Source organism: Pteropus alecto, unplaced genomic scaffold, assembly GCF_000325575.1.
Source record: "Pteropus alecto unplaced genomic scaffold, ASM32557v1 scaffold49, whole genome shotgun sequence".
NCBI lineage: Eukaryota > Metazoa > Chordata > Mammalia > Chiroptera > Pteropodidae > Pteropus > Pteropus alecto.
This window is the reverse complement of record NW_006443131.1, coordinates 1,440,221-1,451,505: the sequence shown is the minus strand read 5'-3', so window position 1 is coordinate 1,451,505 and position 11,285 is coordinate 1,440,221. Positions and strand designations below refer to the sequence as shown.

The 11,285-nt window shown below is 59.8% G+C and overlaps 3 protein-coding genes across 3 annotated transcripts in view; 1 reads left to right on the top strand and 2 right to left on the bottom strand.

The window, feature by feature from the left end:
- The window catches only part of SSR2 (signal sequence receptor subunit 2), a 6,253-nt gene extending 6,114 nt beyond the window's left edge, over nt 1-139 (bottom strand). The window contains exon 1 of the mRNA XM_006923517.3: nt 1-139. The gene's annotated coding sequence lies outside the window, so the exon portion shown is untranslated.
- A 139-nt stretch (nt 140-278) lies between these two features.
- LOC107196513 lies at nt 279-4,583 on the top strand. The gene is made up of 3 exons (XM_025040889.1): nt 279-383; nt 2,912-3,040; nt 4,085-4,583. The coding sequence occupies exon 3, from the start codon at nt 4,148-4,150 to the stop codon at nt 4,568-4,570; it is 423 nt and encodes a 140-aa protein (XP_024896657.1). The 5' UTR covers nt 279-383; nt 2,912-3,040; nt 4,085-4,147; the 3' UTR covers nt 4,571-4,583.
- A 1,510-nt stretch (nt 4,584-6,093) lies between these two features.
- Nucleotides 6,094-11,285, bottom strand: part of UBQLN4 (ubiquilin 4) — a 14,179-nt gene continuing 8,987 nt past the window's right edge. The window contains exons 7-12 of the mRNA XM_025040845.1: nt 11,191-11,285; nt 10,059-10,198; nt 9,528-9,611; nt 9,280-9,395; nt 8,986-9,172; nt 6,094-7,621 (exon numbers count right to left, since the gene is read on the bottom strand). The exon at nt 11,191-11,285 is cut by the window's right edge and continues 66 nt beyond it. Of these exons, the coding sequence (XP_024896613.1) occupies nt 7,469-7,621; nt 8,986-9,172; nt 9,280-9,395; nt 9,528-9,611; nt 10,059-10,198; nt 11,191-11,285 (775 nt within the window). The 3' untranslated portion in view covers nt 6,094-7,468. The remainder of the gene's footprint in view (nt 7,622-8,985; nt 9,173-9,279; nt 9,396-9,527; nt 9,612-10,058; nt 10,199-11,190) is intronic.

Genomic DNA, 11,285 nt, shown 5'->3' with positions numbered 1-11,285 from the left:
TCCGCAGCGCCTTGCCTGGGCCACCGAGACCGGAAGGGAGCGTCAGCGCCCGAAGGAGCGGAAGCGAGCGCTGGCCGGAACCCCGGTGCCTTCTGGGGCTTGTAGTTCTGGGCCGCGCGCCGCCTGCGCCGCTCCTGTCCGTGCGTCCTGCCCGCGCTTCTTGTCCTGCCCTCTTCGGTGGCTTTTCAAGCGGGCTGGCCCTGACAGGGTGTGACCAGCACCTGGTCAGGTGCTCTGCGGAGCTGCCACACCTAGAGATTGGGTCACTGGTCTAGAATGTCGCGCGTACTGTCGAACCAGGAGTTAGAGAAAAGCCACTTCTCCCAGGGTTGTCAGCATTCTTTCTCTCGCCAGGCGAGACACTTCGTCATCCCCTACGCCCAGTAAGTCGCCAAGCCCTGAGCTTTATTTAGAAGCCCTCTGAGGCGCCAAAGAGGTAAATGCTTCATGCCGCTGTGACCGCGGCGGTCCGAGCCTGTTCCTGTGAGCCCTTTTCACTGCGGTGGTCGCCCCATCTCAGGTCTCTCCCTGCACTTTCGACCAGCGATCAGATTCCCCCAAACAGCATTTTTTTGGACGGCAGACTCTGGGCGCAAGGCTTGGACTGCGACCTCAGGCGGTTCTGAAAGCAAGCGTCGGTTCTGTCACTTACTGGTTAGGTAACTTTGAGACGAGTGTTAGCTCTGCGAAGCCTGGGTTCCCAAATCTTGAAAATGAGAACCGTAATACTCTCCAGATGTTGGAGGATCAAATAAGGCAGGGGTCCCCCAAACCCCCATCCCGCCGCACAGCAGGAAGTGAGCAGTGGGTCAGCCAGCGAAGCTTCATCTGTGTCTGAGCCGCTCCCCAGCGCTGGCATCACCGCCTCAGCTCCACCCCAGATCGTCAGGCATTAGATGCTCATGGGAGCACCGGTCCCCCGTGCCACAAAGGTTGGGGACCGCTGCGAGAAGGCGATGTGTGTGAAACTCTCAGCACGCTGTCTGGCACGGGCAAGAGCTTCATGGATGGGAACTGCCGATGTTACTGCGTCTCCAGCGTGGCGTCCGCCATTCCGTCTGCATTTATCCAGCACCTGCTTTGTGCCTGGCACTGTCCCAGGAGCTGAGGCTACAGCGATGGGCAGGACAGGTGGGGTTTCTACTCCTTAGGGGCTCACGCTCTGCAGGAATAATATCCATCACCTGAATTTGCTTTAGGGTCTCCCTCCGTGGCCCACATCCCAGACGAGAGTGTTCCCTGAGGACAGGTTGTCCACTTTCTACAGCTTGGCATGGCGTCACACCTGAGCACACAGGAGGTCCTCCAGGTGTGAATAACAACTGTGCACACACCTGCAGTCTGCTCTTACTTCAGCCCTGTGCCCATGGCTTCCAGAACTGCCTGCTCCTTATGCAGACTCGGCCCACCCGCCCTGCGGGGCCTGGTCTGGTCTCCCGTCCCCCAGGAAGTTTTCCTCAGCTTCACCGGGCTGTGCCTCTTTTCTGCAGCCCCTCAGGTTAGCACGTTCCTTTCTGATCGTTTCTGGCCTGAAAAAACAAACAAATCTGCCTGAGTGATTGCTGCTTCTGGTGCGCCCTTCCCCAAAGGCCCTACGACGAGATGCCAGGCACTCAGGAGGACTCCAGGAACCCCCCGCTGATGGCAGGAATTTCCACTTCTTTCCAAAGCATCGTTTCCTATGGCAGCTTCTCCAGGATGGGAAGATGTGAAGTACGCGCGTTCTCGTTTCTCAGATTCAGGCCCAACGGCACCCAAAAGGAATGTGTGTTCAGCACACGCACAGTCCAAACGCCCTGCAAGACAGCCAGGCCGGATTCGGAAGAGAAAGTCTTCACCCGGACGTTGCCCCTTTATGTGTTGACCCTTTCCCTGCCTCTACCCCATCCGTTCGAGTCCCTTGTTCATTCATTGACACATTAAGCGCTCATTTTTTGAGTGCCTGTTATGTGTCAAGCACTGTAAAAGTCACTGTGGTATCTGTCCTCAAGGAGCTCAGAGTCTAGTAATCGGGACTATGATGAAAAGACAAAGGGGTTGTCAGGCACTCCTCAAAAACGAAACAAAACCGAAGCGACATTCGGTGGCTTCCCGTTGTCAGTGGGACTCAACACTATTCCTTCATCGACAGTCGGGTCCCTTTACTGTCATCCCTTCTGACGGTAGAGCGTGGCCGCTGCCTCGCCGTCGGAGGGGAAGGGAGGAGAATGGGGAGAGACGGCTCAGACAGTGCTGGGGCTCCGGCACAGACACCAAGGGTCCCTTCTAAGCCCTCGGATCCCTGGAAAATCTTGGACTGAGCGGGCGGCGAAGCGGATGGTGGCCTGTGTCCGCTTCTGCCTAAGTTTCTCTCCAGGACGTGTGGGTTCCACAGGACGCCTCCGTGTCCCAGCGCCCTTTGCGGCTTTGTCCCATTTTCAGAGTTTGATGTGACCACAGCGCCTCTTCTCAAGCCCAGCCTCCTTTCCGCATGCCCTGATGGACTTGGGGGAGGGAGTCGAGCATATCCAGACTCTTCTTGCTGAAAACTGAAGAGAGATGCGTGTGGATGTGCGTGTGTGTGTGCGTGCGTGTGCATGTGTGCGTGAGCCCTCTCCCATCCCTCACAGGAGCCCTCCTCAAACTCATGGGCCTGGGACCCCACCCTCCTGTTGCTATGACAACCACTTCTGTGAGGACATGGGGACTAGAGTCTGTGGTGAGGGAGGGCGGGGACACGCCAGAGTCTCCTCGCATTAGGGATCACAGAACTTTGTGAACATGAGGAAGCAAGAGAATGCGTCTTTATCTTCAGCTGTCAACGTAAGAGGGCAGATGGGACACAGGCAGGAGAGCCAGGGCCACGGTCCCGCAGCTCAGTTGGTGTCAGCCGTTCTGCTCCTAACTGGCCCCTCCTTCTGCTCCCCCTTAGGAGACCAAAGAGGCTTGGGGAGCCTCAGATGCAGAGGGTCCCTCCCTTAACACCGTCAGTGCATCCTCGACGTCCATCGGCAGCCTCACCGATGACACGGGCTACCAAGAGAGCCAGGACCTGACCAGTGTGAGTACCTGCTGCACACCGCCCCCCACTCTGGGGTGTCGCACCCCTCGCTCCTGCACCGTGGGGGCGTCTTAGCCCCCTGACCTCCCCCGAGCAATCTCACGTGACTTCTCTACGTTCTTCCAGACACCTTTACTAAACATCGTTCCAATTTACTGCTTCCAGAAAAGAAATACCAACAATAATAGCAATCGCAGCTTCCACCCGTGACTGACCGCATGGCCCTTTACAAGAATCTGTCGCTCATCTAAACCTCTTAACAGCCCTAGGAAGTAGACGCTATTGTTTTCCCCATTTTTCAGATGAAGAAACCGAGGCACAGCCACGTTAAATAACTGTCCCGAGATCATCCGATCGGGAAGCAGACGTGCTGGAGGCCGAGCTGTTTGACGCGTGAGCTCACGCGCAGAGATAGCGAGCCCAGTGAGCTGCCACGTTTTTATTAGTTGCCCGTGGGATTCTTTCAACATTCATATGCCGTTGAGCACACTTGATGCATAAACTCTGTGTGTTTATTCGGGGGAGGGTTGAAACACTTCCCACGTATTTTGTAACTGAGCTGTAATTGACACCCAATAAAGTGCCCGTATTTACAGGGTACAATTTGACATTTTGACATATGTATGCTCTCGTGAAACCATCGCCACGAACAAGAGAATAAACCTATCTATCACCCCCAAACGTGAACAACCAGGATTCCTAGAACGGATAAGTTAGAGGGTTATTATCTGCCTTCTAAAATGAGTCTCTATTTAGCCAGCGTATTCGCATTAAGACCCTTTCAAAATAATGAGCTGTCTTCTAACGCGTTCAGAATATGCCTGTGGGTCTTTCGCTTTGTAACTTCTTAGTGATTTCGAGTGAACGTCTGCTTCCAGCCGGGCAGTCTCCTGTTGTCTGAGCTGCCCACTCTGGGAGCTGGCCGTGGGTGGTCCTCCGATCGTGGTCCTCTGCCTCACTGCCCCGCCCAGACGCGAAGCCCCGTATGTAATGGGTTGGGTTGATGGAGAGCACGCTTCATCCTTTGCTCTTGGATTCCCCAAGGAAGAAGATGCCAGCTTCGCTCAGTCCAAGAGGCAGAAGCGGACCAAGGTGGCCACTGTCCGGATGAGAAGTAAGGGGAGGGAGGAAGATCAGGACAAGGAGGATGAGGAGGATGAGGCAGAGGCCCCCCGGACCTCTTTGCCGTCCCCTAGGAGACGGAAGCAACGCCCACCTTCAAGGACCGGCCCGCCGAGGCCGAGGGAGCGTGACAGCATCTTGGAAAGCAGCTTCAGCGCGCTCGCCCCCAACACCAAGTCATCCCACTGGAGTTTGGCCCTGTTCTGTCAGTACTTATGTAGCTGCTGCCACGGGAGGCAGAATTCAGTGGAGGAAAACAAAGCGGTGGACCCCCTAGGAAGGAGGGACCCAGATGAGAAGGGCCCTGTCACAGGCTCCATCACCGAGCAAGGGGCCTCTGGGGCAACCCCGAGCGGAGCTCTGGGCAGAAGCGAGAACAGAGAGTGTGATCGTTCAGCTTGTAAATAAAGCAAATTTTATTTCCGTGGATGGCATGTATGAGCCTGATGATTCCAGATTATTGTATGATTGGTGTTTGGTACAGCTGGCCTGGGGACCACCTACCCCAGGCCCTGTGAGTGCTGCTCCCAGCTCCTGGGGGCCCCGGGTCCCTGCTCAGTCTCCTTTCAGAGGAGACAGTGGACCTGGGGCCTCCCGGGCTTGGCCTCGGGGCCCCGAGTGGATGTGCCGAGGGACCCAAGGCCAGGGTGTAGACTGGGCCGTCCCGCGGGCTCCCTTGTGGTCTCCGTGTGCAGGGCCTACAGGCCTTGCAATGCGACTTTTATTCTATTGATCCAGCCCGGCGATCTCTGACTTTTAGTTGAACCATTTAAGCCATTTAGACTTAGTAAAATTAGTTCTATGTTAGGGCCTAAATCTGCCATGTCATGTGCACTTTCTACTTCCTGTCTATTCGGTTTCCTTTCATTTTGTCTTGTGATATTTGAAAAATTATTACGATACTTTGGAGGTCTAGGCGTCCATTGCATTTCTCCAGATTTCTGCTTGCTCCCGCCAGGCACCTGGAGAGATGCTAGCAACCTGCGATCCCCTCGTTCCAAGTCCGAGGCTTGCGGATTTCTGGACCACCGAGGGTGGGAGGCGAGGCTGCACGCCCAGCCCATCCCCGGGGGTGCTAGCACGTGCTGGATCTTCACGGGCGTCCTTGTCTTTAGCTGTCCGCAGATTCCGACTTTTTGTTCCTCTAGCTCCCTGTCCTCCAAGGCCCTCAAATCCCTCAGCGACCTTATCCCAGCTGGCGAAAGCCCCCAGGTCAAAGGTGGCCTTTTGGCTCCGCTTTCCACACTGGGTTCCCAGCCAATCTTGGCCCGTTGAAACTTTTTAGATTTTTTTTAAAAAAAAATGTCACCCAGCTTTTAAAATTCCTAGTGAGAGTATTGGTTTGAAACATCCAGTCTACAATGGTCAGACGTGGAAGCTCCGGCCCACGGTTTATCCATGGCACAGAACTCTGGTCTGTAACCTCACCGCACAAAGGATGAGGCCTCGCAGGCCTGGGAAGAGTTCCCCAAGTTCACAGTCAGTGGAATAGCCAGGTGGAGTCTCAGCCCAAGGCCAGGAACCACCTCGCTCCACCCGCACAAGCCCTGGATGCAGGGGTTGGTTCTGTTCTAAACTTTTCTTCGCCTGAGGGGAGGGCAGTCTCGCCGAAAGCTCGGGAGGGGAGCAAGGGCCTAGCTGTCTCCCCGCACCTTCGGACGTGCCTCTCGCAGTGGACCGGTAGGCTGGGGTGGCGAAACGGCTCTGATGGTCTGGGGGTGTGAACGGAACATGCAACCCTTCCTCCTCATTCCCGAATCGTGGGTCCCAGATATCCACAGAACCAGTGATCCCTTAATCTTTGATTTTCTTATCACCTGTGCTAACCGAGCCCAACTTTAGATTCCTCCAGACCCACTTTATAAAAATCCTCTAGGACCAACTGTCTTCAGCTGCGTCCTCCCCCCCAGAAAGCAAACACCAAGACACTGTTGCAACAAAGACCACACCGTTTATTTACAAAGGCCAGTGTGGGACCTGAAGGAGGGAGGGAGGGCAGCCACGCAGACGTCCTCTCTGGATGGCTTGGGACCCTTCCCCACTTGGAGAAAATTCTGTCTCTTATGCCTCCCTGTTCCCAGCCATGGGTCCTGCCAGCAGCCGCGCTAAGTAGCAGAGAGGTGAGGTGAGCCTCGTCTGTGCTCCAGCACAGCGACACCCAGGCCAGGTCAAGGGCGTTGCTGCCACCCAGCCTGGAGGGAAACAGGGAGGAACCCGAAGGCCAGGGGCTCTGGAGGGGAGACTCCCCCCACCGTCCCCCGAAGGCAGCGAGTGTAGGGGTGCTGGGTGCAGGGCAGGGGTTCGAAGCCCGGCTCCCCAGGCTGTGTGTGCCTGCGCTGGACAGGCCCTTCTGCCCGCTTGTCTTGGGGGGGGCGGGGGCACGCGCTGAAACAGAATCAGCAAAGAACCCCACCTCCCACTTAACGTGCACACGCGTGTGTGCGTGCACCCCAACACACACACGCCCCCCTGCGGAGACACACCCCAGTCTACTTCATGTCTTTGGAGGGGGGCTGGGATGGTTGGCACCCGGGACACAGGTCCATGGGACCGTGTCAGGGAGTGAGAATGACAGAGCCCCCTTCAACTCCCGTTCCATCGGCGTCTGTCCCGTCCCCAAGCCCGAGCCGGGGCTGTGCCCCACAAGAGCCGTCAGTGCCCCTGCCCCTCAACTGGCAGCTCTAACTCCCGAGCCTCTGCAAGGCTGTCCCGGCCACCCCCGCCGTCACCAGGCCGGTCCAGGGCTCGTTCACACCTTGTCCAGCAGGCTGTGTCCCGCTTCAGACAGGAAGGACAGGCGTCTGCCTCCCCCTGGGGAAGGGCTAGACGGAGCGAGCAGACTGGGGCGTGAGGGGACTCCGGCCGGCTCCGCCTGCCCCTCCTTCAAGCATGGATTCTAGCAGTGGAGGCGGGAGGGCGTGGGGGACAGAGCCGGGGGTTACCGGAAGTGACCCGCAGACAAGGCCCCGGAGGCACAGAGGGAAGAACGTGTCCCAGCCGACCCGTCAGTCCTTCGGCTGCACCTGCCACCGAGAAGTCCGAGGGCTGTGCTAGGTACACGTGGGGCCGTGAAGGCCGTTTACACAGCTCCGCTCGAGCAGGGCCGGGAGAGAAGGCTCTGTGCCAAGGGGGACGAGAGCCGAGACGCTCAGACAGAGCCGCGGGGCCTGGCCGCCCGCTAAGCCGCTGCTGTCCGGACAGGACGAGGGACGAGACAGAAGGGATGAGGAGCCGCAGAGGGGAGGGGCCCACGGGGTCCGCGGGCCGGAATCCAGGGAGGGGGGGCAGGAGGCCCGGGCCGCGGGGCTAGGACAGCTGAGAGCCCAGGAGTCTCTCGATAGCCGCGTTGATGTCCCCTCCCGTGGCAATCAGCGCCTGCAGGTTGGCCTCGCGGTTGACGAAGCCCATGGCGTTGAGCTGTTCCAGCTGCTGCTGGAACCTCGCTTCTGGCGTCTGCACCTGCGGGGGACAGGTCTGGTGAGGCAGGGACAGGCGCGATCCCGGGGGCCCTCTGGAAGCTGGGGGCTTATAACGACGAGAACACAACCAGAAGGTCTTCTCGAACGTCCGCAGAGTCAACCAGGGGGGCAGGGAGGGCCAAAGAGGACCGAGGAGCCTGGGCCCCGTCACTCAACAGCAGCGTAATCATAAGGCAGGGCTGTCTTAAAATTTCAGAATGACAGGTCTCGATCGGCCTACTTCCTGTTTTCCATCAAGAGTCTGAAGGTGTTGACAGACACTACAAAAGCAAACGGCGGATCAGGGCATCCTAACGGTGCCCCCAAACTCCTCCCGGCCTCTGTACACATGCGGCCAGACGGAAGGCCAGAGAAGGGCCCAGAAAGGAAGGAAGTGTTCCATTCTAACCAGTCAACAAACACGGTTATTTACGAAACAGAAAGCCTTCCACGTTTGACAGCCCCACGCATGTCTCCTGGAGTGTCTGCCCAAGGGATGCTGACAAGGCGCTAGCTCGGACCATGAACAGGAGACTCAGAGCGGGAGGGAGCCCAGCCACGCCCGGCCGCCCGGCCGCCGACAGGAGGGACGTGCTGTCCGGAGGAGCAAAGGACCTGCTGAGGGTCATAGAGGCCCCCGATGTGCAGCACAAAAGCCCTGTCCGGCGCCCCGTGCTGTTTCTCACCCCCGGCCACGGATTCTGGCCACGAACTCTAAGCGGGGCTGGCCCTTGGCGATCGCTCGGTCCGGCCCGTGCACCCTGACATGTCTCTTGAAGGCTCTTCCCGTACGCGTCGAGAAGGCCAGAGAAAGGTGAGGGCCTCGCCGGAGGTCTCTCCCTGCTCCTCCCCGAGACCCCAGGCCTTGACTCCGTGGCCTGGGTCTCTCGTCCCCTCACCTCCCAGAATCCTCCTCCCTAGTCTGAGATGGAGGCTGCTTCAATCGTCAGAATCCTCCGATCCACGCGCGAGCGGTTTAACGGCGGTTCAAGTGCTCGCTCTGCAGCCAGCACGCCTCGTTCGAGCCTTGGCTCCGCTACTTAGTAGCTAAGTGACTGAGACAGCCACCTAACTGCTCTGGGCTTCAGTGTTCCTTTGTGAAACAAATTATAACAGCTTCCTCGCAGGGCCGTGAGGAATGAAGGGAGTGAGCTCCTCCAGGGCGGGGACGTAGGCAGGTCCAACACGCAGGAGTCGCTATCCCCGTCCCTGCCCTACAGCTGTGGACACTGAACCCAGGCAAGGTCAGCAACTTGCCCAAGGCTGGAAAGTGAGGGGCGGGCCAGGGTCCAGGGCCAGGCTCGGCCGAGCCCCAACACCAGGATGGATGCAGCGGCGCCGGCACCAGCCCCGCTGCCCACGCACCTGTGAGTTTCCGCTTCCTGCCAAGAGCTGGATCATCTGCTGCATGAGCTGCTGCTGAGCACTGGACGCCCCAGCTGGAGAAGATGCGGCCGGCGGGGCCGGCGAGGAAGCGGGGGCCTCGGGCGCAGACCCCGCGCTGCCGCCTGCCGAGGGTGCGGGCGTCCGGGCCATCCCGAAGGAGCCAAGGCTGCAGGCAGGAGACCAAGAGGTGGGGGACGTGGCGGAGAGTGGCAGCGGGAGGGGCTGAGAGGAGGAGGAGCCGGAGCCTTGCTGCCCACCTGCCCCCACCCTCACCTGGGCACCAGCCCGGGGGCCTCGGTCTGCAAGGTCTGCAGCCCCTGCTGGATCTGCAGCAGCGCCTGCATGGCGCGGGGGTTGGTAAGGACGGAGAGAGACTCTGGGTTCTGCATCTGACGGGAAACGAGCAGAGGGAGGCGATGGGAGCTGGCAGGAAGCAGGAGGCAGCCTGAACCCCCAGCTCTGCTCCCCCTTAAGCTCCACGCACTAGGCTTCCGGGCCCACCCTCCAGGCCCCTCACTCACCTGCTGCAGGAAGACCGGGAGCTGCAGGCGGAGCTGCTCCTGCAGCTGAGGGTTCCCCGCAAAGAGCGGCACGTTCACCATCATCTGCCAGGGCGAAGGTGGTCGGGAGGCCTGGGCCTAGCCGCCCTAAGATGCCCCCGCGGCCTCAGGCTCCCCAGCATCCCACCACCACAGGGAACGGGGCCAGCTTTCTAAGGACCTCGAAGCACCCCAGAGGCCTTGGGGGGACAGTGAGGGGACAGGGAACTATTCTCTGGGCAGGGACGGGCATCAGGACCCTGGGTCTGGTGAGGACGAGAGCAAACGTCCCCGAGTGCACAGCGCCTGCAAGGCCACGCCAAGCGCAAAGCACTCTGGGCGCCCTCACGGGTCTACGCGGAACTGCGGCTGCTACAGGCTCACGGACGAGGAAGCGGGAGCTTGAGCGTGCTGAGCTCGCAAGGCGAGGACACGGCGGAGCTCCAGCCTCACGCCCGGGCTCTGCCTCTGGCGCTCCGGCCCCAAGGGAGTGCCCCGCGGCCAGGCCCATACCTGGGCGGCGAAGTCGGGGTTCTGGGCGAGCGTCTGCAGCATGCTGCGCATGTAGGGGGCAGAGGTCACGCTCTGCATCAGCTGGGGGTTCTCCGAGACCTGCTGGAGCAGCGCCTGCATTTCCGGGCTGTTGAACATCCCTGAGGTCGGGGGAGAAAGAACTGAACAGAAGGAAAGGGGTCCCAAGGGAGGCCAGTGCCGCACCTCGGTCCAGCCGACTTCGGACGCCCGTGGTTACGAGGCTCAGAGGGGCAGTGGGAGAGCAGGCTCCCGGGCGTGGTCCCGCCTCTCCTGACCCCAAGGTCACCCGGCCCACCCTGGCGGCCCCACTCCCATCCACCCTAAGGACGAGCCAGCTGGACACTGGGTCTGACTCGGGCTCCTCTGGACTCCTGCCACGAGCCAGTGTCAGAGTCACAGGGGACCTCACTAAAGATGCTGCTTTTCAGACTTGTCTCTGCAGCTGAGACCCTCAAACCAAATCTCGCTGAGAAGCCAAGCACGTCGACGGCCAGGTTGGAGCTGGGGCGGGCCTGGAGCCTCTCCCAGTGGGCCCTCCCTTGTCCTGCGCATGGCCCAGGCCCCCCAAGGACTCAGGGGCACTATCCTGAGAGCATGGATCAGCTCAAGTCCCTTATTTTATAAATAAGGGGACTGAAACACAGAGGGGGTGGGACTTTCCCAATCAAGATGTCCCTGGGGGTCAGAGAAATCAGGCATCGACCAGATACCCCCCGAGTCCGACGCACAGTCGGAGCTCAGGTAAATGGAGCACCCCAGAGTGCACAGTGCACGACCCACGCTTCTGCACAGGCGGCCCCACACGATCCCTCCCCGGGTCCACGCCGATCCCCTCCCGCCCCCATCCCCAGTCTGACCCTGACCGCTTCAGGAAGAGCCTGGGAGGCGGGGCCTGTTTTATCCAAGACTCTGATCACTCCCAACCTGGGGATACCTCCGCCCTCACCCTCAGGGGGGTGTGGAGGCGGGGAGGGGGTGGCTGCAGGGCCCCTCTGTGACTTCCATCCAGTGTCACCTGTCTTCAGTACTTTGGAGCAGGGGGCCCTGTTCAGGCCTGGGCTGGGGGCCTGCCCTGGGGACCCCACCAAGTTCCCTGTGGCCCAGGACGTACCTGACCCCAGACTGGCCGCATTGATCCCGAAGGGGTTCGAGACGCTCGGGTGCACCTGGCTGGGCGCCGGTCCTCCGGTGCCCTCCCCGCCAGAC